The sequence below is a fragment of the Moschus berezovskii genome, chromosome 14 (assembly GCF_049115385.1).
Source record: "Moschus berezovskii isolate FMDL1 chromosome 14, NW_MosBer_1.0, whole genome shotgun sequence".
Classification (NCBI taxonomy): Eukaryota; Metazoa; Chordata; class Mammalia; order Artiodactyla; family Moschidae; genus Moschus; species Moschus berezovskii.
The window spans coordinates 61604070-61631821 of NC_142473.1; the positions used below are offsets into that span (position 1 = coordinate 61604070).

The 27752-nt window shown below is 39.9% G+C and overlaps 2 protein-coding genes across 2 annotated transcripts in view; one reads left to right on the forward strand and one right to left on the reverse strand.

Annotated features, from left to right (window-relative positions):
* The window catches only part of ANO3 (anoctamin 3), a 423263-nt gene extending 404448 nt beyond the window's left edge, over positions 1-18815 (forward strand). The window contains exons 24-27 of the mRNA XM_055423747.2: positions 3336-3483; positions 9186-9266; positions 9440-9545; positions 15544-18815. Of these exons, the coding sequence (XP_055279722.2) occupies positions 3336-3483; positions 9186-9266; positions 9440-9545; positions 15544-15726 (518 nt within the window). The 3' untranslated portion in view covers positions 15727-18815. The remainder of the gene's footprint in view (positions 1-3335; positions 3484-9185; positions 9267-9439; positions 9546-15543) is intronic.
* Positions 18816-27221: 8406 nt separating this feature from the next.
* The window catches only part of SLC5A12 (solute carrier family 5 member 12), a 45059-nt gene continuing 44528 nt past the window's right edge, over positions 27222-27752 (reverse strand). The window contains exon 15 of the mRNA XM_055422690.2: positions 27222-27368. Within this exon, the coding sequence (XP_055278665.2) occupies positions 27222-27368 (147 nt within the window). The remainder of the gene's footprint in view (positions 27369-27752) is intronic.

A 27752-nucleotide genomic window follows, 5' to 3' on the forward strand; every position in this document is an offset into this window, starting at 1 on the left:
GTAGGTTATTTTCTTTCATCACTTTAAGTATGTCTTGCCATTCCCTCCTGGCCTGAAGAGTTTCTGTTGAAAGATCAGCTGTTATCCTTATGGGAATCCCCTTGTGTGTTATTTGCTGTTTTTCCCTTGCTGCTTTTAATATTTGTTCTTTGTGTTTGATCTTTGTTAATTTGATTAATATGTGTCTTGGAGTATTTCACCTTGGGTTTATCCTGTTGGGAACTCTCTGGGTTTCTTGGACTTGGGTGATTATTTCTTTCCCTATTTTAGGGAAGTTTTCAACTATTATCTCCTCAAGTATTCTCTCATGGTCTTTCTTTTTGTCTTCTTCTTCTGGGATTCCTATGATTCGAATGTTGGAGCGTTTAACATTGTCCCAGAGGTCTCTAATATTGTTCTCATTTCTTTTAATTTGTTTTTCTTTTTTCCTCTCTGTTTCATTTATTTCTACAATTCTATCTTCTAGCTCACTTATCCTGTCTTCTGCCTCTGTTATTCTACTGTTTGTTCCCTCCAGAGTGTTTCTGATCTCATCTATTGTATTATTCATTGTATATTGACTCTTTTTTATTTCCTCTAAGTCCTTCTTAAACCTTTCTTCCATCTTCTCAATCCTTTTCTCCAGGTTATTTATCTGTAACTCCATTTTGCTTTCAAGATTTTGAATCATTTTCACCACCAAAATTCGAAATTCTTTTTCATGTAGATTCCCTATATCTTCCTCTTTTGTTTGTGTTGGTGGGCATTTATCTTGTTCCTTTACTTGCTGGGTATTTCTCTGCTTCTTCATCTTGCTTATAATGCTTTGCTTGGGGTGGCCTTTCCCTCTTCTGGCCGTTTGTGGAGTTCTCTTTATTATGTAGTTTCCTTGCTGTGTGTGGGGTTGGACAGGTGACTTGTCAAGGTTCCCTGGTTATGGAAGCCTGTGTCGGTGTTCTGGTGGGTGGAGCTGGATTTCTTCTCTCTGGAGTGCAATGAAGTGTCCAGTAATGAGTTATGAGATGTCAGTGGGTTTGGAGTGACTTTGGGCAGCCTGTATATTGAAGCTCAGGGCTAGTTTCCTGTGTTACTGGAGAATTTGCGTGGTATGTCTTGCTCTGGAACTTGTTGACCCTTGGGTTTAGTGTAGGTATGGGGACGTTTGATGAGCTCCTATCGATTAATGTTCCCTGGAGTCAGGACTTCTCTGGTGTTCTCAGGATTCGGGCTTAAGCCTCTTGCCTCTGGTTTTTGGTCTTATTCTTGGAGCGGTCTCTAGACGTCTCTATCTGTCATTTCCAAGGTGGTTCCCTCTGTTTTAGCTTCTGTCTGCTGGTCTCTTCAGTGTCTAATTTCCGCCCTGATACTAGGGGGTGGGTGGACACTTTTTAAGGCTCAGTTGTTCAGTCCTGTTCTGGGAAGGGAGGAACGCTGCAGTCGATTATCTCTGGCATCTGTGGGGAGTGCTCGCAGCGTCTCGGCCACACTGGGTTTGCCCCCACACACAGCACTTATGCTGTCCCAGTCTATACTGCACAGGCTCTAGGTTGCTCTGCCGGGAATGGTCTGAGGCCGGCACCGGGTTGTATGCACTTCCAAGGTCTGAGCGGCTCAAGTTCAGGTTCTCAGGTACTCCACAAAGGCGCAGACTTGGTTGGGCCTGCGTTTTGTGCCTTCCCCGGTCCGAGCAGCTCAGGGGACCAGGTGTTTGGCGAGCGCGGTCTCTGCGACTTATCGCCTCCCCAGTCCCCGCCACTCAGTTTTCTGGGTGTACAACCGGCGCACCTTCTCAGGGGGATATCGACCGGCCCGAGCCCAAGAAGTCCTGATTAGCAACAAGCCTGTCTGCAGTTTGTATCAGATGCCTTTCTGGGGCCGCGGTTGCCCGCTCCGGCTCTGGCTGCGCTCCCTGCCTGTCTCGGCGGGGGATGGGGGATGGGCCAGCCGCAGCCGGCTCACTCTGCTCAGTGCTTTATTCTGTGAGCGGGGCTGGCCGAGTCATAGGTTAGAGCTTTCCGCCTTTTCGTGGGGAAGCTATTCCACAGTCTGCTTTGCTCTCCCCAGTTCTCTCAAATTGTTCTCGCGGCATTCAAGCCCAGTCCTCTCTCTAAGCAGTTCAGCCGGCTCCTCCCTGCCCAGCCCCCGCTGCTAATGGCGTATGCAGGCGTCTGCGCTGCTTCTCCGCTGGGAGTTACCGTTTGGCAGGTAATCTGTGGGTTTTAAAAAAATCTTAAAAAAAAAAGAGGGTTATGTGGCCCTCTGAGCTTCCAAGGCTCGCCACAGATTCGTCAGTGAGAATGTTTCCTGGTGTTTGGAAACTTCTCTCTTTTTAAAGCCTCCCTTCCAGGGACGGAGCTCCGTCCTTACTTCTTTTGTCTCACTTTTTATCTTTTATGTTTTTTCCTACCTCCTTTCGAAGACAATGGGCTGCTTTCCTGGGTGCCTGACGTCCTCTGCCAGCATTCAGAAGTTGTTTTGTGGACTTTACTCGCATTCAAATGTTCTTTTGATGAATTTGTGGAGGAGAGAGTGGTCTCGCCGTCCTATTCTTCCGCCATCTTGTTCCTCCCTCTTCCGATATACAATTTCAAAGCCTGTTTTGTTTATCTATGTGATGCCAGATTGGTTTACATTTTCTATTTCTTAAAAAAACCAGTGATTTCAAGATCTTGACACTAGTTTTACTTTTTCATATTTTTACATCAAAAAAGTCTTTGACAAAGATAAAGGCAAAACTCATAGTGAATGCAGATATTTTGGGGTTCACACAATGAAGTAGTACTATATTTTTCTTGGTTTTAGTACTAATCAAGTTCTATATATATAGGCTTTGAAAAATCTTAAGCAGCCGTGCCATATCTCATTGTAAAAAATAAAAACCAATTCCAACAATCTTCTAATTTTCAAATCTCTGCAGATGAGGTCTTCCTCCTCTCTATAGAAAGTATTCAGTAGCTGTAATATCTGTAATGAGATATATACCATCCTTAGAAAGTAAGTAATGGACAGAGCTTGGTTCCAACTTGGGATTCTCTGGTGACTCAGACGGTAAAGATCTGTCTGCAGTGTGGGAGACCTGGGTTCGATCCCTGGGTCAGGAAGATCCTCTGGAGAAGAGAATGGCTACCAATTCCAGTATTCTTGTCTGGAGAATTCCATGGACAGAAGAACCTGGTGGGCTATAGTCTACGGGGTCCCAAAGAGTCAGAGACAACTGAGCAACTAACACTTTCACAGTACTTGGTTCCAGCATAACTAAAACATCTTTTCCAAGTTAAAGGTTGGAAAACCAAAAGGTTTTCTTTCTTTCTTTTTTTGCCCTTTTTACTCGCTGTCTTTTATCTTTCTCCTATTAGGTATCTGGTATGGAATTCTTGAAGGAATTGGTATATTGGCTGTGATCACTAATGCGTTTGTAATTGCTATAACATCTGATTACATCCCACGTTTTGTCTATGAATACAAATATGGCCCCTGTGCAAGTCATTTTGAATATGGTGAAAGGTAAGGTTGAACTTTACACATTTTATGTTTGTCATTAAACAGAACTTACTGGGCAGTTTTGTTCTGTGACCATTAAGGGTAATGCTTCTGATCACTGTGTTTCTATGTTTATTAGATGAAATCTAGTGGGATAAAAAGCACAACAGTGTTTTACAGCAAATAATTTCAGAGTCTCTGTATTACTTTCTGTGTAAGTTCATCACCGGCATTAAAATGGTAAAAACATTATAATGTATTTAGAAGTCAGATTTAAAACCAGGAGAGACCTTAAAAATCCTCCAGTGCAATTATGAATTGAAGTGATATGAAAGTCGTTCAGTCTGTCCGACTCTTTGCAACCCCATGGACCATACAGTCCATGAAATTCTCCAGGCCAGAATACTAGAGTGGGTAGCTCTTTCCTTCTCCAGGGGATCTTCCCAACCTGGGGATCAAACCCAGGTCTCCCACATTGCAGGCAGATTCTTTACCCTCTGAGCCACAAGGGAAGCCCAAGAATATTGACATGGGTAGCCTATCCCTTCTCCAGCAGATCTTCCCAACCCAGGAATTGAATTGGGGTCTCCTGCATTGCAGGTGGATTCTTTACCAACTGAGCTATCAGGAAATTGAGGTCCATAATAGTTAATCAGATTACTGAAGGGAATTAAACTAGTGTGTGAGGAGATGCAGAATGTAAAGAAACTGTCAGCTATATGACTAGAGATTTTTCTAAAGGAATTTACTGCTAGAGATTTTAAGGATGCAGAATAGGATACCCTAGACCTGCTTCCTTTTTCTTTTTGATTAAAATTTAAATCAACACTTCCAGGGTTTCTCAACCTCTGCACTATTGACACTGCAGAGCAGATAATTCTGTTTTTGAGGAGGAGGGGACATCCTTTGCATCTTAAGATGTTTAGCAGCACCCATGGCCTCTACCCAGTGGATACCAAAAGCAACCTCCCTGCTCCCGAAGTTGTGACAACCACAGATGTCTCCAATCATCACAAAATGGTCACTGGGGAGCAAAAATTCTCACTTTATTAATGGAACCACTGCCTTAGGGGACATGGACTTTACAGATCTTTCCTTCTTGAAAATGTGTGTTAGGGAAGAAAGAAAGGGAGCACTGTACTTGGCGAAAGAGAGAAACTGGAGTTTTTAGCTAGAGGGCAGCTTTAGATGTGAAAGTAGAGATAGGTGATTAGTAGTGCTAGGAGAAACTGCCTCTCCTCCCTTCAAGAGCAGCTCCAGGCTTGCATCTTATCTAGATACAGGACTTGTGCCCCAACAGGCCGAGTCCTGGTTAGGAAGACATCAGCTCTTAGTTCTGCTGATGAACTAATTTGTCTCAGAACATTGCAGTGCCTTTCTGAACACAAACATGTCAATTTTTCAAAAAGAGGCAATAAAGACATGAGATTTCATTTTATATTTTAGAGTCTTATCAAAAGATTTTTGACTTGAAGTCAAACTCCCTAGAATTAAGTATTAACTTTGCTTCTTTCTAAAAGGCACATCATCAGTCTGGACTTTTGTTTCAGAAATGATGTCTGAGGTAACATTTTATGAACTGTAAATCACAAAACCCTAAAAAATGGCTTTAATATTAGTAGTGAAAAACCACAAAGTCCCTTTTTTATTAATTCAAAATGGTCTAGAAGCAGACTTTAAGATTTGAAATACGTAGGCACAATTGGCAGCCCGCTTCCTCACAGGCATTATTTGTTAGTGTCTTTACTGCCACCTAGTGGCAGGTGAGAATGAGCTTGGCTGGGCATCAGCTGTTTCAGAGGTTAAAGAGTCTGCCTGCAATGAAGGACACCAGGGTTCGATCCCTGGGTCGGGAAGATCCCCTGGAGAAGGAAATGAGAACCCACTCCAGTATTCTTGTCTGGAGAATCCCATGGAAGGAGGAGCCTGGTAGGCTACAGTCCACAGGGTCGCAAAGAGTCGAACACGGCTGAGCTACTTCACTTCCTGACTTCAGTAGTCAGCATATGACCCCTTCTCCATAAGCAGTGACTAGGGATGCAGAATCATTTCAAGGAGAGATGTGGTGGACTTATGTGAGGTTGAAACCACACATTCGCAAGGGCTACCTGTATTTAATTTTCTCTATATATGCTTAGCAGTAAATTGGAATACCTTCATTCAGATTGGAAATTTCCAGAGCAAGAGGGCAAAAGGACAAGGTGGCAGTGGAGAGGAGAATATTGACAAGAGATCAGCCAAAATGATAAATTATGAGGTCTAGGATGGACAGGGAGGGGAGAGAAGTCAGTGGGACCCTGTAATTAATATTTGGAGGTTTAGAATAAGATAAACAGGCACTCAAATCCAAGCTCTAACAACGCCATGTTCCAGGCAGGGTCTCAACCTGTGGCCTGCGAGGTCAATACTATTTTCATAATAATACTAAGATACTATTTGCTTTTTTTTTTTTTTACAACATTGAAGTCTGCACACATGGTACAAAAGCACTGGTGGATAAAATTTTTTAGTGGCTTTGCATAACTCAAAGCAGGGGCACCAAAAACTACTAGTAATGATTGTATTTCTCACTACAGTCACCATTTTTAAGATGCCAGTACGAAATTTCAGATGGTTGAATACCGTTACCGACTCAATAGACATGAGTTTGAGCAAACTCCAGGAGGTAGTGAAGGACAGGGATGCCTGTCGTGCTGCAGTCCATGGGGTCACAAAGAGTTGGACATGACTTAGCAACTAAACAACAACAAAGACATTTCAAAATATCTTTGATGAAGCAGTAATAATTATTAAATGTATCAAGTCTCTACCCTTAAAGAAATATCTTCTCAATATTCTATCTGCTGCTGTTGCTGCTGCTAAGTTGCTTCAGTCATGTCCGACTCTGTGTGACCCTATAGACAGCAGCCCACCAGGCTCCCCCATCCCTGGGATTCTCCAGGCAAGAACTCAGGAGTGGGTTGCCATTTCCTTCTCCAATGCATGAAAGTGAAGTCACTTAGTCATGTCCGACTCTTAGTGACCCCATGGACTGCAGCCTACCAGGCTCCTCCATCCATGGGATTTTTCAGGAGTGGGGTGCCATTGCCTTCTCCTATTCTATCTGACAAAACTCAAAGTGTGCATGAAGCACTTGTGCTATATCCTGAAGTGTGATGGGAGTGTCAAAGAAGAGCACCTGTGTGATAGTTGGAGCTGAATACCAAACCAACATTTTTTTCAACAGTTGCTAGACAAACAACAATTACCAAACAAACTATGAGTATTCAGACTTGGGCATTTAGCAAACACTCTTATAAAATGCACAAAACTAGCTTGTCATTTTAAGGAAAGTAATCAAGAATGTTTGCTGGGCTTGAGAGTTTCCCAGTATTTTTTTTTTTTTCTGATAAAAATCAGTGGTGATGTTAACAACTGTACTTCCTCATGGTCTTCAGTAAAAAATAGGTCAACATATGGAATATCCGCATAAGCAGCGGTCCCCAACCTTTTTGGCACCAGAGACCAAAAGTTTTGTGGAAGACAGTTTTTTAAGACCTGGGAGGGGAGGGATGGTTTGGGATGATTCAAGTGCCTTACATTTATTGTGTACTTTATTTCCAATCTATTGCTACTGCTGATCTGTCAGGTACCAGTCTGTGACCCAGAGGTTGGGGACCCCTGATTTAGGGAAAAGATATTCTCCAAATGGCCCCTATTTGATGTCACAGAATTATGCTTGGATAAAATGATGAATTCAGAGTACAAAATAGACCTGTTATGAAGCAATCCATGTGAAAGTTCATTGACACTTTAAGATTCCACTTTGCAACAAAAATTTGAGAAATTACCATAGGTAGGGCTTTGGTGGAATACCAAAGAAAAATACTGACATTTATTTGAAATATTAAAATAGTCTACCTTTTTCCAACTAGTTAATCTGTGTGAGGCCAGATTTTCTACTTAACCTTCAACAATCCCAAGGTGACTCAAGTGGTAAAGAATCCACCTGCCAATTCAGGAAACCCAAGAGACTTGGGTTCAATCCCTGAGTCAGGAAGATCCACTGGAGGAGAAAATGGCAATGCACTCCCGAATTCTTGCCTGGGAAATCCCGTGGACAGAGGAGCCTAGTGGACTGCAGTCCATGGGGTCGAAAGAGCTGGACATGATGGAGCACACATGAGTATCTTGTGCAGTCACTCAGTCATGTCTGACTCTGCGACCCCGTGGACTGCAGCACGCCAGGCTCTTCTGTCCTTCACCATCTCCCGGAGTTTGCTCGATCTCATGTCCATTGAGTCAGTGATGGCATCCAACCGTCTCATCTTCTGTTGTCCCCTTCTCTTCCTGCTTTCAATCTTAGCGGTCTTCTATTAAGGCAGATATTAAGGTATTTTGCAAACATGTAAATCTGTGTCATTTCTCACTCCAATTTTTTCTTTTGGAATATATATTTTTCAAATGTGTTTTCATATTATTTGAATGGATTTGATAGTTATTTACAATGAATTAACATAAATATTTTCTAAATTTCTCTTTCAATTTCTAATGTGATAAATATCAATTGATATGCATGCTTGCATGCTAAGTCGTTTCAGTCATGTCCAGCTCTGCAACCCCATGGACACCCCATGCCAGGCTCTGCTGTCCGTGGGATTCTCCAGGCAAGAATACTGGAGTTGGTTGCTATGCCCTCCTCTAGGGGATCTTCCCAACCCAGGGGTTGAACCTGTGTCTCTTATCATTTTCTGCATTAGCAGACAGATTCTTTACCATTAATGCTACCTGGTTGCCCTTATGCAAATAGCTCCTTGAGATCCTCAGTGCCTATTTTAAATGTAGAGGGTATCTGAAACCAGAAATTTTGAGAATTATAGTACTAAATAAAGTCATTTAGTTTCTGTAAATATTAGTTTTTTTTTTTTAAATCCACATGGTAGAAATAATAAGCTTGTAAAGTTATTGTAAAAGTTAACCCTGATTACAATTTAATACTGAATCATCAATGTAGGGAATTTTTCCTATTTTGTTTACTGTTGAATACCAAGTATCTAGAATTTTCTAACAAAATTTAGGTCCTTAATATATAAATTGAATAAGTTAATAAATCACAAATAAACATTTTTATCAACTGGCTGCTTGATTATAATTATCCAAATACTGTAACATGTATATATATATATATATGTATATTTATAAAAGTATATTTATGCAGTTTCAATGCATATGAAAGAACCACAATGCCCACTGCATGAAAGAAAGTGAAAGTGAAGTCGCTCAGTCGTGTCTGACTCTTTGCGGCCCCATGGATGGTAGGCTACCAGGCTTCGCCATCCATGGGATTTTCCAGGCAAGACTACTGGAGTGGGCTGCCATTTCCTTCTCCAGGGGATCTTCCCAACCTAGGGATCGAACCCGGGTCTCCTGTATTGCAGACAGATGCTTTACCATCTGAGGCACCAGGGAAGCCTGCCCACTGCATAGTGAACACTTAATAAAATATAAGCCAAGTGACAGGGCAAGACAGAAACTATTGCAGGGAAATAGCAGGCAAGAATTGGTCTCATTAAGGTATAATCACAGGTATAGTGAGTCAGGGAATAGAATCAGAGAGCTGAGTTGCTTGGAGTTTATAATTAGAATGAATGGTATAACAGCACTTATTAAATCCCATCATTTGTAATGAAGGAGTTGGATTAGAAATTTATGAATCTGAGTCACGTGATGCTTTCTTTTATTTTCAGTTGTTTAACAGGATATGTCAACAATAGCCTATCCTTCTTTGACCTGAGTGAACTTGGCATAGGAAAATCTGGGTATTGCAGGTACTTAAAAATTATAGCTGTCTCTTCTTTTTGCTTTCACCATTCCATCTCCTCCACTCAACATGTTAATGGGCCCATTGAAATTATCATTTTGAAGTTTGGCCAAATAAAGAACATTTGGGATCCTCACATCTTGATATCTATTCTTCAAACTTTGTTTTTGTGGATTTTAGGTACCGAGACTACAGAGGTCCTCCTTGGAGTTCCAAACCCTATGAATTCACCCTACAATACTGGCATATCCTCGCTGCTAGATTGGCCTTCATTATTGTGTTTGAGGTTAGTCACAGCCTGATAAAATTACTGTAGATAAACACTTTTCCAACTGATATATTATTGTCTTTTTTAACTCAGTTTCTCACTGACTTCTAAAACTGGAACTGACTATGCACCTGTGAAAGATTTAAATACAATGAAACCATGGTGACAAGTACAAAAAAAGCAAGAGCTGAATAATATAAGTTAAAGAGTATTTATATCAGAAAACTAGGATAATCTCTAGGTCCACAGTGGACCTACATATTATCACACTTAGTGAAGTAAGTCAGACAGAGAAAGACAAATGTATTTCACTTATTTGTGAAATTTAAAAAAGTGACACAAATAAATTTATTTATAAAACAGAAACAAACTCACAGACATAGAAGACAAATGTATGGTTACTAAAGGAGAAAGGGGGATAAATTAAGAGTTTGGGATTAACATATGCAAAGAGTCAGACACGACTGAGTGACTGAACTGAACTGATTACTATATATTAAATAGATGACCAAAAATGACCTACTATATAGCATAGAAAACTATATTCAATATTTTGTAATAACCTAAAGAATCTGAAAAAATAGATGTATATGTATATATATAACTCAATCATTTTGCTTTAAACCTGAGGCTAAGATATCCCACGCCCAAGGTAAGTGAAACCCAAATAAGACAGTAGGTATTGCGAGGGGGCATCACAGGCAGACACACTGAAATCATAATCACAGGAAACTAGTCAATCTGATCACATGGACCGCAGCCGAATGTGGTCCACTGGAGAAGGGAATGGCAAACCACTTCATTATACTTGCCTTGAGAACCCCATGAACAGTATCAAAGGGCAAATGATAGGATACTGAATGAGGAATTCCCCAGGTCTGTAGGTGCCCAGTATGCTACTGGAGATCAGTGGAGAAATAACTCTAGAAGGAATGAAGGGATGGAGTAAAAGGAAAACCAATACCCAGTTGTGGATATGGCTGGTGATAGAAGCAAGGTCCGGTGCTGTAAAGAGCAATATTGCATAGGAACCTGGAATGTTAGGTCCATGAATCAAGGCAAATTGGAAGTGATCAAACAGGAGATGGCAAGAGTGAACATAGACATTCTAGGAATCAGTGAATTAAAATGGACTGGAATGGGTGAATTTAACTCAGATGACCATTATATCTACTACTGTGGGCAGGAATCCCTTAGAAGAAATGGAGTAGCCATCATGGTCAACAAAAGAGTCTGAAATGCAGTACTTGGATGCAATCTTAAAAACGACAGAATGATTTCTGTTCATTTCCAAGGCAAACCATTCAATATTACAGTAATCCAGGCCTATGCCCCAACCAGTAACGCTGAAGAAGTCTTCTAAGAAGACCTACAAGACCTTTTAGAACTAACACCCAAAAAAGATGTCCTTTTCATTATAGGGTACTGGAATGCAAAAGTGGGAAGTCAAGAAACACCTGGAGTAACAGGCAAATTTGTCCTTGGAGCACAGAATGAAGCAGGGCAAAGGCTAATAGAGTTTTGTCAAGAGAACACACTGGTCATAGCAAACACCCTCTTCCAACAACACAAGAGTAGACTCTACACATGGCCGTCACCAGATGGTCAACACCGAAATCAGAATGATTATATTCTTTGCAGCCAAAGATGGAGAAACTGTATACAGTTAGCAAAAACAAGACCAGGAGCTGACTGTGGCTCAGATCATGAACTCCTTATTGCCAAATTCAGACTTAAATTGAAGAAAGTAAGGAACACCACTAGACCATTCAGATATGACCTTAATCAAAACCCTTATGAGTATACAGTGGAAGTGAGAAATAGATATAAGGGACTAGATCTGATAGATAGAGTGCCTGATGATCTCTGGACAGAGGTTCGTAACATTGTACAGGAGACAGGGACCAAGACCATCCCCATGGAAAAGAAATGCAAAAAAGCAAAATGGCTGTCTAAGGAAGGTTTACAAATAGCTGTGAAAAGAAGAGAAGCGAAAAGCAAAGGAGAAAAGAAAAGATATAAGCATCCGATGCAGAGTTCCAAAGAATAGCAAGGAGAGAAAAGAAAGCCTTCCTCAGTGATCAATGCAAAGAAATAGAGGAAAACAACAGAATAGGAAAAACAAGAGATCTCTTCAAGAAAATTAGAGATTCCAAGGGAACATTTCATGCAAAGATGGGCTCGATAAAGGACAGAAATGGTATGGACCTAACAGAAGCAGAAGATATTAAGAAGAGGTGGCAAGAATACACAGAAGAACTGTACAAAAAAGATCTTCATGACCAAGATAGTCACTGTAATGTGATCACAGACCTAGAACCAGACATCTTGGAATGTGAAGTCAAGTGGGCCTTAGAAAGCATCACTATGAACAAAGCTAGTGGAGGTGATGGAATTCCAGTTGAGCTATTTCAAATCTTGAAAGATGATGCTGTGAAAGTGCTGCACTCAATATGCCAGCAAATTTGGAAATCTCAGCAGTGGCCACAGGACTCGAAAAGGTCAATCTTCATTCCAATCCTAAAGAAAGGCAATGCCAAAGAATGCTCAAACTACCGCACAATTGCACTCATCTCACATGCTAGTAAAGTCATGCTCAAAATTCTCCAAGCCAGGCTTCAGCAATATCTGAACCATGAACTCCCAGATGTTCAAACAGGTTTTAGAAAAGGCAGAGGAACCAGAGATCAAATTGTCACATCTGCTGGATCATGAAGAAAGCAAGAGAGTTCCAGAAAAACATCTATTTCTGTTTCATTGACTATGCCAAAGTCTTTGACTGTGTGTATCACAAGAAACTGTGGAAAGTTCTGAAAGAGATGGGAATCCCAGACCACCTGACCTGCCTCTTGAGAAACCTGTATGCAGGTCAGGAAGCTACAGTCAGAACTGTACATGGAACAACAGACTGGTTCCAAATAGGAAAAGGAGTACGTCAAGGCTGTATATTGTCACCTTGCTTATTTAACTTATGTGCAGAGTAAATCATGAGGAACGCTGGGCTGGAAGAAGCACAAGCTGGAATCAAGATTGCTGGGAGAAATATAAATAACCTCAGATATGCAGATGACACCACCCTTATGGCAGAAAGTGAAGAGGAACTCAAAAGCCTCTTGATGAAAGTGAAAGAGGAGAGTGAAAAGGTTGGCTGGAAGCTCAACATTCAGAAAATAAAGATCATGGCATCTGGTCCCATCATTTGATGGGAAATAGATGGAAAAACAGTGGAAACAGTGTCAGACTTTATTTTTTTGGGCTCCAAAATCACTGCAGATGCTGATTGCAGCCATGAAATTAAAAGACGCTTATTCCTTGGAATGAAAGTTATGACCAACCTTGATAGTATGTTAAAAAGCAGAGACATTACTTTGCCAACAAAGGTCCGTCTAGTCAAGGCTATGGTTTTTCCCGTGGTCATGTATGGATGTGAGAGTTGGACTGTGAAGAAAGCTGATCGCCGAAGAATTGATGCTTTTGAACTGTGGTGTTGGAGAAGACTCTTGAGAGTCCCTTGTACTGCAAGGAGAGACAACCAGTCCATTCTAAGGGAGATCGATCCTGGATGTCCATTGGAAGGACTGATGCTAAAGCTGAAACTGCAATACTTTGGCCACCTCATGTGACGAGTTGACTCACTGGAAAAGACTCTGATTCTGGGGAAAGGTTGGGGGTGGGAGGAGAAGGGGATGACAGAGAATGAGATGGCTGGATGGCATCACCGACTCTGTGGACATGAGTTTGAGTGAACTCCGGGAGTTGGTGATGGACAGGGAGGCCTGGTGTGCTGTGATTCATGGGGTCGCGGAGAGTCGGACACGACTGAGCGACTGAACTGAACTGAACTGGTTGGATCTCCTTGCAGTCCAAGGGACTCTCAAGAGTCTTCTCCAGCACCACAGTTCAAAAGCATCAATTCTTCGGCATTCAGCTTTCTTCACAGTCCAACTCTCACATCCATACATGACCACTGGAAAAACCATAGCTTTGACTGGATGGGTCTTTGTTGGCAAAGTAGTGTCTCTGCTTTTTAATATGCTATCTAGGTTGGTCATAACTTTCCTTCCAAGGACTAAGCATCTTTTAATTTCATGGCTGCAATCAGCATCTCCAGTGATTTTGGAACCCAAAAAAATAAAATCTGACTGTTTACACTGCTTCCCCATCTATTTCCCATGAAGTGATGGGACCAGATGCCATGATCTTAGTTTTCTGAATGTTGAGCTTTAAGCCAACTTTTTCACTCTCCTCTTTCACTTTCATCAAGAGGCTCTTTAGTTCCTCTTCACTTTCTGCCATAAGGGTGGTGTAATCTGTATATCTGAGGTTATTGATATTTCTCCTGGAAATCTTGATTCCAGCTTGTGCTTCCTCCAGCCCATCGTTTCTCATGATGTCCTTTGCATATAAGTTAAATAAGCAGGGTGACAATATATTCCTGCTTACTAATTTAAATGTTAACAGATGTTTCTAATTTTCACTTCTGTGCTCTTGAGTCACATTGCTGGATATTCTGTGAATATCAAGTATTTGGTCAGGAAAGAATCTCTTGATCTGCTTATCTATGGGAAAGTATGACTTGAATTTCTATGATTTAATATGCAGTGCAATTTCCCTGGACACATACAGCAAGCCCAGTTAAAAGTGCCTTTTTCCTTTCTACATAGAGGCTATTGTCGCTAAGTCCTTTAAGTGAATGGGTTCTTTTCTACAGATTATCCTAACTCTATGAATCAGATTTTTTTTAATTAAAAATTTAAAAACTTTTCATGGGAAAAGAAAAAAGATGCACTTATAATAGTTGGAGGTACTATTTAAGCAGTGCTGATACTGTTGCTTTTGAACTGTGGTGTTGGAGAAGACTCTTGAGAGTCCCTTGGACTACAAGGAGATCCAACCAGTCCATTCTAAAGGAGATCAATCCTGGCTGTTCATTGGAAGGACTGATGCTAAAGCTTAAACTCCAATACTTTGGCCACCTCATGCGAAGAGTTGACTCACTGGAAAAGATTCTGATGCTGGGAGGGATTGGGGGAAGGAGGAAAAGTGGACGACAGAGAATGAAATGGCTGGATGGCATCACTGACTCGATTGGCATGGGTTTGAGTAAACTCCAGGAGTTGGTGATGGACAGGGAGGCCTGGCGTGCTATGATTCATGGGGTCACAAGGAGTCAGACATGACTGAGTGACTGAACTGAACTGAACTATACTGTACCAAGCACCCCTTTGAACTTTTCGCATATATTTGCTCTTTTAATTTTTATACCAACCTTTAAAAGATACCAGTATTAGCATTATTTTAGAGTTGAGACATAGAGAACATAAGTGATTTGCATAAGGTTACACAGCTAAGAATGCTGCAGTAAGATTCAAACACATGCAATTTCATTCAGCATCTGTACTTTTAATCACAGGCATATTACCTTTTGATTTTTGTTCCTGCTTTTTTTAATGCAATACTTTTATCAGTTTATTTTAGTATGATATATTTTATCATAGAATAAATGTTGATAAAGATAAGATATTTTAGAGCAGTTATAATAATATTTTATTTTCATAGAGTAGAAATTCTGAAAAATGTGTATGCTGGGGGTTGAGTCCAAATTTGGCTTCACAGCTTCACTGTATTCTGTATGGTTCATACACTGTGTCTTATAACATCTTATAATGCAGCAATTTTCCCTGCTTATGGTCTTTCTTATCCATGTATGACAATGCATATCATCACAGTATTACATAGTATATAAGGGTTTTATGGGTGTGCATGTCAGATTCATTCAGTGTTTGTAAGGTGACATCAACACATTTTTATTGTAATACTTATTAGATGGAAGGCAATAAATGTATCCCTAATACAGTTTTGTGATATCCCTGAAATATCCCCCAAATATTCTAGATGGTACATACTGAGTTGTGATACTTGATTGTAAGGCAAACAGCTTTGTTCATGACTATTTTGTTTTATAATTAGCATTTCAGAATCGTTGAAAATCTACTTTCTCCTCTTAAACTTTCAGCACCTTGTTTTTGGGATCAAGTCTTTCATCGCATACCTGATTCCGGATGTACCAAAGAACCTATATGACCGAATAAGACGGGAGAAGTACTTAGTCCAAGAAATGATGTACGAGGCTGAACTAGAACACTTGCAACAGCAGCGGAGAAAAAGTGGTCACCCTGTTCACCATGAATGGCCTTAGTGGATACCTATTGCCCAGTGGGGGCAATACCGTTAGTAGACATGATGTCAAGTTATAATTCTAGGTGGGATCTAAGAGGAAGGCTTACCTGGCAAACCACATGTATAATACGATACTTGGAAATACATTACAGCCATCTCTGGATTTGAAATATCCAGTCGTCTAGGGAAGAAGAAAAATGGTTCATGACCTTAAAAACTGGTTAGATTGACATTGCAGGAAGCCAGGGTCTAATTCTCAGAACCAGCCTCAGGGAGTTGTGTGTTTGGAAACCTCCACCTTCCATCAACACAGTACACTAGGGAGGATGATAATGAGGTTTCCAATGACAGATTTCCATGTAAATGTACACAAGTCAGGCGTGACTTAGAGTATCATGTGGTCCTCATGCGCACGCTAATCTGACTTTGGAACCTTAGGTTGAGTTGAGATACTTACCAAGAAATGACAAATCAGTTATTGCCTTTGCTGCCAGAACTCCATGTCCCTTCAACTTACTGTTTTATAGGAATGTCCTTTGTTTCTTGCTGGGACTTTTGGATCTGTGTCACAGGAAATTCATGCTGTTTTTCACTGACTATGCAGTTGAAGAGTTGCACAACTTCAGTTGTCAAACCAAAAATCTAAGACTCCAAAAAGAATACCATTCATTGAAATAATACACTATTGCATTGGCTGCATTCAAATATGTTTTATCACTAGCAGATTCACTTTCACTGCCTTTTTTTCTCCTTTACTAAATGCCAATGGAGTCATATTGTTATAAAATATGGATGCTCATTCTCATATCATTTAGAAGATGATGAATCCATATTTTACTGTGGAAGGCTGTTTTATAGTATACTTACTTAATTTCCACCTCCCTGATTTATTACAGTTCTCACAGAATAACTTGAAATGCTGTAAATATATTGATTTTCCTTGTACCTTTGCACCTTGCAATACAGAACACAAGTTATTAATACAATTCATGCAGCTCTGAGAGCAGTTACACAGTATTCCATTGTAGCTTGTTTATTCAGGAAAACAGAAGCCAGATGCTTTGCAACATGTAAGCTTTTCCAGCAACGTGCACTCTTGCTCGTGAACTGATGAAAACAATGCATGAATATAAATTTATATTATTTGTAGAAGAACACATTTTTTTTTGAGTTTTACTTTCTCTTAATCACTGAAGGGAGTTTTCTTTTATTTCTTTGGTAGATTGGTTTATTTTTGAAAACTCACTAGAAACAAAGTCAAATTAATTGTGAAAGACATCGTTTTTGCTTGTTGTGGAGTTGCTGTTTCTCTGAACTCTGTGAGCATGAATGTTCACAGACTGATGTTGGAGGAAACATTCAAATAAAGAAAGTCTGGTGGAGGCATAAACTATGGGGGCAGGATGGGAAGAAAGAGAAGAGTTGAATTAAGAAAATATATAGTATTAATCAAGTATAAATCAAGACACTTTTTATTGCAAAACAAAGCTAATCTCAATTTTCTTCTTCTGGGAATGGGATGAGGCATGCATAATTGTGGTGGTGGTGGTTCCGTTGCTAAGTCATGCCCATCTTTTTGAGACCCCATGGACTGCAGCCCGCCAGGCTCCTCTGTCCATGGGATTCTCCAGGCAAGAATATTGGAGGGGTTTGCCATTTCCTTCTCCATGGGATCTTCCTGATCCAGGAATCGAACCCAAATCTTGTATATTGACAGGTAGACTCTTTACCACTGAGCCACCAGAGAAGCCCATACGTAATCATGCATTCGTACACATACGTGATTTTTTTGTGTGCCATTTAAAGGTACAGTTATTTTCAAATTTTATAAAGACCAGATTAAACCCAATGGAAATAAAACTACTTTGTATATATGCAAGGGTTTCTCTAGCAAGAAAAATCATAAAGTTTCTCTTCATTATTTACAAAATTTTAACAATGGAAGTGTTTTTTGTTTTATTTTAGTTTTCCTTCTTTCTCTCCAGAGATAAATAAATCACTGTGGTTGGTTGATTTTTGTCAAAAATACTCACTTCCCTACCTGCCCTCTGATTCTGAGCAAGAGGAAGAACTTCAGACTCTAAATGTCCTTCCCATTCCTTTGTCTCAAGGAATTCTTACATTCAGATTCCAGAGAGGTTTTGTTTCTTTCACCTGCCTATTCACAGTAACTAATTGTACTAACTGAACAAAGAAACTTTAAATACTTCCATTTTGTAGCATCTGCATTTCCTTTTCTTTGTTGGTTAAATGTATACACATGCCTGAGGATAAATACTCTCTATGCCTATTGAAGACATAAATGAACCTGACATTTATGTCCTTTTACAATTAGGGACACAAGGCAAAGACATTTGCCTTATAGTAAAGAATACGAATAGCTGTGCCCTTGAGAATTTGTCTCTTTCTGCGTTATTTTTATACAACCATATAAAATCATATTGATTACCTAGCAGGAATAATAGGAAAAGAAAAAGGTATTTTTAATAAAAGCTATGATACATTAATTTAGGAAATTCCTTCTCTGATATTTTTGAAATCGATGGAAAAATAGAGAAACAATTAAAAAAATTATCTGAAATTCTCCTTTTGTGAACCGGTGCAGGAGAATCTAGTTATATCTTCATCATTGTTGACAGCAAAACATTGACAGCCCCTCACGGTGTATCAGTTTTAGACAACTCAGCTTTAGTTGAGAGAAATATTTTATATCATGGTTTTCGTATGAATACAAATTATTTCTCAAAGATTTATATAACACACTATTCTCAGGAATTCTGTATTACATGAATGCTGCTTATATATTTTCTTATTCTAAATTGTTGTCTTTTCCAGCAGATAACTAATATATACATATATGTGCATGCTCTCAGCCTTGACAAGTTGCACCAGGCTGTAGCATTTTCACTGCACAGTGTGTGGAAAATCACTCTAGGTTATAGCTGAACTTGTTTTCAGTTGTCTGAGTCTGTGCACGCACTTTGAGATAAAATGTGCCTGAGTGACTGCATGAGGAGATACAACTTCTGAATGCTGCATATTCTTCCAAAATGACTCTTAGCACAATCTGTTGTAGAATGCGATAAAAAGGAATCTTTTTCACTCAATAAATTTTCATGTGAGATGGTATTTTTTCTATAATATGCATGTTAATTTAATCAGGCTTGTTTTCTAAATTTGAAGCTGGGATTTGTTGAGTGTGTATGGGAAGAGGGGATTACATGTTCTTTAGTTCTCCAAGGCAATAGTTTCCCTTTCTTTGGGCCCTTCCCCACTCTTGAAAAGTTTTGCCTCTTTGTCTTCCAATAAACTCACTGTCATCATCAAGGCATTTCCTCATATGATAGTGCAGACATCCACATTGACGACCCTAGTAGTGCTTTGTGTTAGCAAAGATGGGAGAGGAAGCTTGATCTTGTCACATAGAAGCATTTTCTTTTCTTTTTTTTCTTTTACACTTGCACTGACTCTATCAGTCACCATTAAAATCTCCTTAGTACAGGAAGTTTAGCAGAGATTATAATTCATGCCAACGAAGGAGGACAAATGGAGCCTGCTGTCAACAAGAAGCCACCAAATTGCCCATTTTTTTCTCAATTTGATGGTGCAAATTGAAAATCCAGGTTGTGAAAAGAGTTGCTTAACTGATAAGGCTGAATTGATTAGTCTATCAGTTGATAATAGGGAGACATAAGCCGAGAGTGTGATGTGTGTGTGTATATGCGTGTGTAAGTGTGTGTGAGTGGGTGCATCCACACACAGGACTAGGAATTCATTTTATTCTGTAAGAACCAGTGAGCACTTACTCTCTGTGAGATATGCCTAACTCAATTCTGTTACATTCATCCAATATTTTTATTTTCCCCCAATCTCAGTATTATAACAAGCTCTGGAAACAGTTGTAAGTTTTATCCAGAGCATCAGTGAACCTCTTATATCCTTCCTGTTATCCTCAGTAGCTCAAAAGAAAACATTTTGGAAATGGCTTAGAAAACCCAGCGTCTGATGGAAAGGTGGCATTCCCATATAGACATTTCTATTCAAAATGAAATGTGTTAACAAAACATAGTCTGAAGATTGATTTGGCTTGAGCTTGAATCACTAATCAGGATTCTCACTAGCTAGGATTCATACACTTGTAGTGGTGTTAGGGTACCTTCAAGAGTGCTTGCCAGCTGTATTCATATCAGAAACTACACCCATGACCACATTAAATGGTTTTCTTTCTAGAGAACACAGATAGAGCCACTATATCCTAGCCATATCCACAAGACATGTTTTCAGGAAAGTAAGATGAAAGCAGGCAGATTGGGAGAAGAGACTCATATCTGAGACCAGATCCAATTTCTTAGACCATCACATTAAGGAAAAGACATCTATACCTCCTGCCTTACTACTTTAGGATGGTATCAATGTGTGCTCCAGCACATTTTCCCTGGGGGAAAAGAAAAAAAGCAACTGTTCCATGTATAACTATCCCCAAAGTGGGAGCCTTGTACACTAGACAGGACAGTCAGCTAGGTGGGTTCAGCTTTACATCTTTCCCTAAGAAGGAAGGGGATGATACTTTCATACATATGCTGGCATTGACTTATTCAGGATATTTGTTTGCTCTCAGCTCTCTCTGTGGTAAAAGCAGTATACTTGCTCTTTTTTCAGAAAGAAAACATTTCCTAAAGTTATTAGTTGAAAACAAACCTTAATGAGATCCATTTTGATAATTCCCCACAAAAATGATTGTCATGTGGATAGCTAACCCCCTGTGGTATTTAAGTTGCCTGCAAATCTTTATAATTATTTTGTCAATGCCCCTCAATGTTACCAGGTAAACACTTCAGACCAAATTTAATATCTTTTCTAACAAAAATATGAGCAGATTTTCTTGCTGATTTCGACATATTATACTTTTTTGGATGCTGTGCTGTAAGTGAGAAAAGGGAGAATTGAATGAACAGAAAACTTTGATAGCAAAGATAATTATGGAAGCAGTGTTCTGAGAATGGTGGGCACGGGCACAATGGGACTTTCCTACCAAAGCAAAAATGGCTATTTTGCAGATCCTGATTCAGTATCTGCTGTCAGTACTCCCTGCCTTCTTTCTGACTGAAAAACAATTTCAGTTTAGTTCATCTTTTAATATGAAGAAGAAATGGAGGGTTTATGGTCTTGTTTTTCTTTTTTTTTTTCTTTTCTAGTTTAAGACATGAAGCTAAATCTAGTAAGCTTACATTTCAGTGACAACTCTAGTTAAAGAATAATCATCTCGGTTTTCAATGTTGAAGATGAAAATGCAATTAAGTGCAAAATTTTATCTTCCTGGAATGGTGGTTGGCCTCTATAGTGTAATTTTCAAGTAGGAAAGAACTATTAGCATCCTGTAATTGGGGGAATTTGGGGAAGGCCAGAAGAGAAAGATTTCATTTCTCCAAACATTTTTGTTCTCAATATGAGAATTACATTGCAGCTATATATTTAGCCTGATGATTATAAATATCAATTTTTTTTCTTTTTACTTTCAACTTTAGCTCTGAAAATGCTAGAAATCTTAAAATATGAATCTTAACAATAGTGATTATTAATCTTTAAACATTCCAAACTCTCATAAGAAATTTTAAAGCCAATTAAGGAATTCTTTGCTCTGTTGAGACAGAATAAGTTTTTTTTGAAGGTATCTTCCCAAAGATACCATTATTGAAAGAAGATCGACATTATTGAAGAAAGTGAACAATAAAGATTCGTTAAGTCTTTATAATGTAGATTCTGAATCGGTCAACAACATTGATTGCTCAGTTCAGTTCAGTTCAGTCGCTCAGTCATGTCCGACTCTCCACGACCCCATGAATCACAGCACGCCAGGCCTCCCTGTCCATCACCAACTCCTGGAGTTCACCCAAACTCATGCCCACAGAGTCGGTGATGCCATCCAGCCATCTCATTCTCGGTCGTCCCCTTCTCCTCCCGCCCCCAACCCTTCCCAGCATCAGAGTCTTTTCCAGGGAGTCAACTCATCGCATGAGGTGGCCAAAGCTCAGTTCTCTACAAATCCTGCCTGACTATATTATACTGCTACAAATAAGCAATTTGGGGATTGCTTATTTATTTTCTTATATGGAAGTTACATTGGCATGAAATCAACACAGTACATGAAATTTATTCTTAGCTTTTCAAATGTGTTGAAGCAAACTCTGTAATTGGGAACTGTGTGTTGTGAACACCTGAGTATACACTTGCTTTAAGATTTTTAAGAAAGAGATGAATTGTTGCTTATAGAAATTCATGAGGACAAAGAAGTCATATCCATAAATGCTACCACCATTATATTTGCTTTTTTTTATTTACAGTAACCAATTTTATTGTCATAAAATCCCCTTAATGTTTATTTCTCTGTCTGTATGTGTGTGTGTATGTGTATACGTAGCCCTGGATAGCCCAGATGTTATAGGTATTATCCAAAACACTGAAAAAGAAGTCATGTTTTATAACAATATGTCAGATCTTATTTTGACATATGTTTGCTTGCTCCCTTGGTTGACCTGCCTTACTATGTTGTTTAAATAGAAGATTTTAGAGAAGATAATTATTTTCATCCCACTCCTGACCCTAGTCAGTCAGTCAGTTCAGTTGCTCAGTTGTGTCCAACTCTTTGCGACCCCCATGAACCACAGCATGCCAGGCCTCCCTGTCCATCACCAACTCCCAGAGTCCACCAAAACTTATGTCCATTGAGTCGGCGATGCCATCCAGCCATCTCATCCTCTGTCGTTTCCTTCTCCTCCTGCCCTCAATCTTTCCCAGCATCAGGGTCTTTTCAAATGAGTCAGTTCTTCACGTCAGGTGGCCAAAATATTGGAGTTTCAGCTTCAACATCAATCCTTCCAATGAACACCCAGGACTGATCTCCCTTAGGATGGATTGGTTGAATCTCCTTGCAGTCCAAGGACTCTCAAGAGCCTTCTCCAACACCACAATTCAAAAACATCAATTCTTTGGCGCTCAGCTTTCTTTATAATCCAACTCTCACATCCATACATGACCACTGGAAAAACCATAGCCTTGACTAGACGGACCTTAGTTGGCAAAGTGATGTTTTTTAATATGCTATCTAGATCAGTCATAACTTTCCTTCCAAGGAGTAAGTGACTTTTAATTTCATGACTGCAATCACCATCTGCAGCAGTTTTGAGCCCAGAAAAATAAAGTCAGCCACTGTTTCCACTGTTTCCCCATCTATTTCCCATGAAGTGATGGGACCGGATGCCATGATCTTTGTTTTCTGAATGTTGAGCTTTAAGCCAACTTGTTCACTCTCCTCTTTCAATTTCATCAAGAGGCTCTTTAGTTCTTCTTCACTTTCTGTCGTAAGGGTGGTGTCATCTGCATATCTGAAGTTATTGATATTTCTCCCGGCAATCTCGATTCCAGCTTGTGCTTCCTCCAGCTCAGCGTTTCTCATGATGTACTTTGCATGTAATTTAAATAAGCAGGGTGACAATACACAGCCTTGACGTACTCCTTTTCCTATTTGGAACCAGTCTGTTGTTCCATGTCCAGTTCTAACTGTTGCTTTGATTAGAGAACTATATTTGCTATTAACTGTGCATTGAGTTGCAAACTTGGGTTTAAATGCTGTTTACTTATCAAAGTTTATATTATAAATGTATTACTTAAATCATAGATATGAATATTACACTTTTCAATAACAAAACTTGTCTATCTTTAGAACAGTATTTTTTTCCCATTTTTAATAATTTAGGACTTTAAGAAAAGTTATTCTCTGGAAGATCATATTTTAATTGAACTGAGCATTGTGTGTCTTGAAAATCCTAAAGGGAAACAGTAAGCCAATTTAGTTTAAAAGGAATACAGGAATGGATATCATTTTCTTCATGTACTGCAGACTAACAGGCATTGACTGTTACATACAGGTCAGTCACTGTGCTAACTGCTTTAGATGATTTACCTCTGTAAATCCTCGAAACAATTCTATTAAGTAGGGACAGTTTAGCTCCTTTTAATTTGTGAATAAAGTTTAGAAAGTCTTGCCCAAGATTACCAAGATAATTATTGTTGGAACTTACAGTTAAACCTGAAGCCCTTTGACTCCAATCCCTCACCTCAATCAAGAAGCTGTACTCCTTGCTCCAACTGGTGACAAAGAAAATGTCAGTCATCAAAACGAATTCATTCCAAATGAGTGAAAGAGGCATTGAGGACATTCTGTTCCATTTTTACCAGTGTCTGTGTGTATGTTTAACAGATAAGAGACTGGAATCAAATTTGGCACATTTTAGGCCATCTAGGAGCTCATCATTCATTGCCCCCTTATTGAAAATATCCCTGTTCATTCTGTGGCAAAACCAACCACAAGTGTAACCCATTTTTATGGCTTTGAACTTAGCCCTGGGCAGACTTTATACCGCACCAGCGGCCTTGACACAACTCTGAGCTGACATTCCTTAGGGCGGAGTGAGGCAGCAGAGGTGAGATATGCCTAACTAGGCAGCTCTGTTGGCCTGGCCCTTGCAGCGCCTGTCTGCTTCCCTACACAGTGCATGCGGTTTCTGTGCACTGTGGAAGATGCTTTCCTGTGGATCCCCGTCTGCTCTTAGATTTTTCACCTGTTCTTTTGGGGAGAAATAAGTGTGATCCTTATATTGACCTCGAAAATTTCTTGAAATGTGACCTCAGAATGCCATAGGTACAATCACATGAGAGAAGACAGAGATATTTTTATAATAAATATGATTTTCAATGTGCAAGTAAGTCATTTTATGTTTTGATAACACTCCAGGTGAAAGAATTAGTGACTGAAAAAGAAAAAGGATCCAAAAACTTTCTGGGAAAGTAGCAAGCTAGTGAAATATCTGTAGGGGAATTTGTGAGTAAAATGGAAAAATATAGGGTACCTTTTAGTTTTGTGGAATTCCAAGTGAAGTTCTGAATTTCATATATATATAGCTACTATACATATGGATGTTTATATACACATTAAGTGAAGGGAAGTGAAGTGAAGTCGCTCAGTCATGTCTGACTCTTTGCGACCCCATGGACTGTAGCCTACCAGGCTCCTCGGTCCATGGGATTTTCCAGGCAAGAGTACTGGAGTGGGTTGCCATTTCCTTCTTCAGGGGATCTTCCCAACCCAGGGTTCGAACCCAGATCGCCTGCATTGTAAGCAGATGCTCTACCGTTTGAGCTACCAGGGAAGCCCCCTTATATATACATACATCTATATATTTATACTGTGCATGCTCAGTTGTGTCCAACTTTTTGGGACCCCATGGACTGTAGCCTGCCAAACTCCTTTGTCCATGGAATATTCCAGGCAAGAATACAGGAGTGGGTTGCCATTTCCTCCTTCAGGGGATCTTTCCCACCCAGGGGTAGAATTCACATCTCCTATGGCTCCTGCATTGGCAGGTGGATTTGTTACCACTGAGCCACCAGGGATATCTCTTTATAGATAGAGCTACTGTTAATCTAATTCTTATCCTTGGATTTTTTTTTTTTTTCCTTCTCTATCCCATTAACTGAGCCAATGAGGTTTGGCCCAGATTTCAACATTCACCTAATGTATTTTTCAAGTTCTAATTGATAAGAATGTATTAACCACTAAATCATTTGGAAAATAGTTGCAATTCTCAATTTATAAATCCTTAGATCAATACCTTTATTAACATGCCGTACCTCAAAACTGTTTTTAGTAATTCTTTTCCTTCTCATTTTCATATTATTTTCTCCAATGTACTCCCTTTCCCTTCTTTCCTCCTCTTTTCAAAACGTATTTTTCTCATCTCTCTTGTATACCATAGCCCAATTTTCTCTTCCTCTCTCATTATTTCCCCTCCTGTTTGAAATTAGAGAAGAGAAGGCAAGCAATGGACTATGATTTATAAACTCCAGCTATATTTTAAATTCCTCTATTGATTGTTTTCCCTTCTTTCTAGTTTATCTCCCTATTAATAAACACTGTTTACATAATTTCCCCCCTATCTCTTGCTTCTTTTAAAGTTTTCTCCTCTTGGGTAACATTGACACAACACAGCCTTAGGACTCCGTATCCCTACTTATTTGGACCATTTCTTCTTACTTTGCTGACATACTTGTTCTAGGCCTCTTCATCTTACCTGGCCACCAAAATAAATATCTGGCCCCTGACCTAATGTACCTTACAGACATCAGTTTGTTTCCTGCTATCTTTCCTCTGATCTAGCACCTATGGCACTGGTTCTTTTTAACCCTTTAAGGATTTGATTTCTTTGCTTCTTCCAAAAAGCTTTGATTGACTCTCCATTTGTTTATTCACTTTTCGATCTATAGTCTCCTCTCACTCCAGAACTTTAGCGATTATTTTCTAGAATTCAACTACTAGGGTCTTTACTTCTATCTCCTTAACCTGATGGATCACAGTGAGCTTGCAGATATGAGCTGAAGGAACAAAGTAGGAATCCTGTGGACAAGGCACTTAGTACCAAAGAAGACTCTAGGGCTACTGAAATCCCTTGTGGGTTGGTAAGCTATATGTAAGTTTCTTTTGCACAGTACTGTCCTAACAGCTTCCTATTGGGGCCTTTGCTCTTTACCCAGCTCAGTAGTAAAGAATCTGCCTGCCAATGCAGGAGATGCTGGAATGCAAGAGACAACAGAGACATAGGTTCGATCCCTGGGTCAGAAAGATCCCCTGCAGTAGGAAATGGCAATCCACTCCAGTATTCTTGCCTGAAAACTTCCATGGAAAGAGAAGCCTGGCAGGCTATGGTCCATAGGGTCACAAAGAGTCAGACACGACTGAGCAAGTGAGCACTCATGCATGCATGGAAAAAGATTCCAGACTTCTTATTGAGCACAGAGTGAATTTTTCACTGTAAGGTGATAGAAGAGAAGAAGAAATACTACACTAAGAACATAAAGGGAGCAGAGTATTTAGTTATAATTGTTCCCATTTACCAGACATACCAGTCTCTCCTCTTGTGTTGAGCAAAATTAATTTGAAGCCTTCGTCAAGACAGCTGTAATAGCAAGAATGACTGGAAGAGGACTTAAAGGTTTGTGGGTGGGTTGGGGGGAGGGATTAAGAGCAGTTGTGTTCCCACTGCACCTGAAGGATGAAGGGATATGACATGTCTGCATATGTGTAAGGTGTGGGGGTTGGGGTGGACGTCATTCCCTTGTTTTATGAGCAGTGTCAGGGAAGCATTTAATATACATCTCTCCTCCTGCAAACTCCAACATGTATGTGTGTGTGTGTTTAGTTGCTCAGTCCTTTCCGACTCTTTGAGACCCCATGGACTGCAGCACCTCAGGCTCCTCTGTCCATGGGGATTCTCCAGGCAAGAAGACTGGAGTGGGTTTCCATGCCCTCCTCCAGGGAATCTTCCCAACCCAGGGGTTGAACCCAGGTCTCCCACATTGCAGGCGGATTCTTTACTGTCTGAGCCATCAGGGAAGCCCACTAAACATTGGCAAAGAAGCATGTGGACTGTGTGTATCTGTGTATCATGTGTGTGTGTTGCCTTAGAAATGGGTAATCTTCTCTAAAGCCATGTTGTCATAGCTTTTGTCCTTGGGATCATAGCCTGGAACCAGGTTTTCTTGCTTGAGGCCATTTTGTAAGGCAGATTCAGCCCCTTGTTTCCAGGTATTGCCATTCTCAAGGCTTTCCTGAGGAAAATAGAAAGACACATATTAGTGGGACAATCTTAATGTATCCCAAATCAAACTGAGGGAATCTTGCTTACACCTCCCCCTTTGAAAAAGAAAAGAAAGATAGATAAATATGAAAGCAGCACAAATAACTCTGACCCAGGGCACTTCCTAATTGGTAGCTTTGATGCTTCAATCCACGTAGGTGCCATTTCTAAAGATGATAATAATAATAATAAAAACAGAGCAGTTTAGTGAGCTGGTGGCCCAGACAGTAAAGAATCTGCCTGCAATGCAGGAGATCCAGGTTCTATCCCTAGGTTGGGAAGATCCCTCGGAGAAGGGAATGGCTACCCACTCTAGTATTCTTGCCTAAAAAATCCCATGGACAGAGGATCCTGA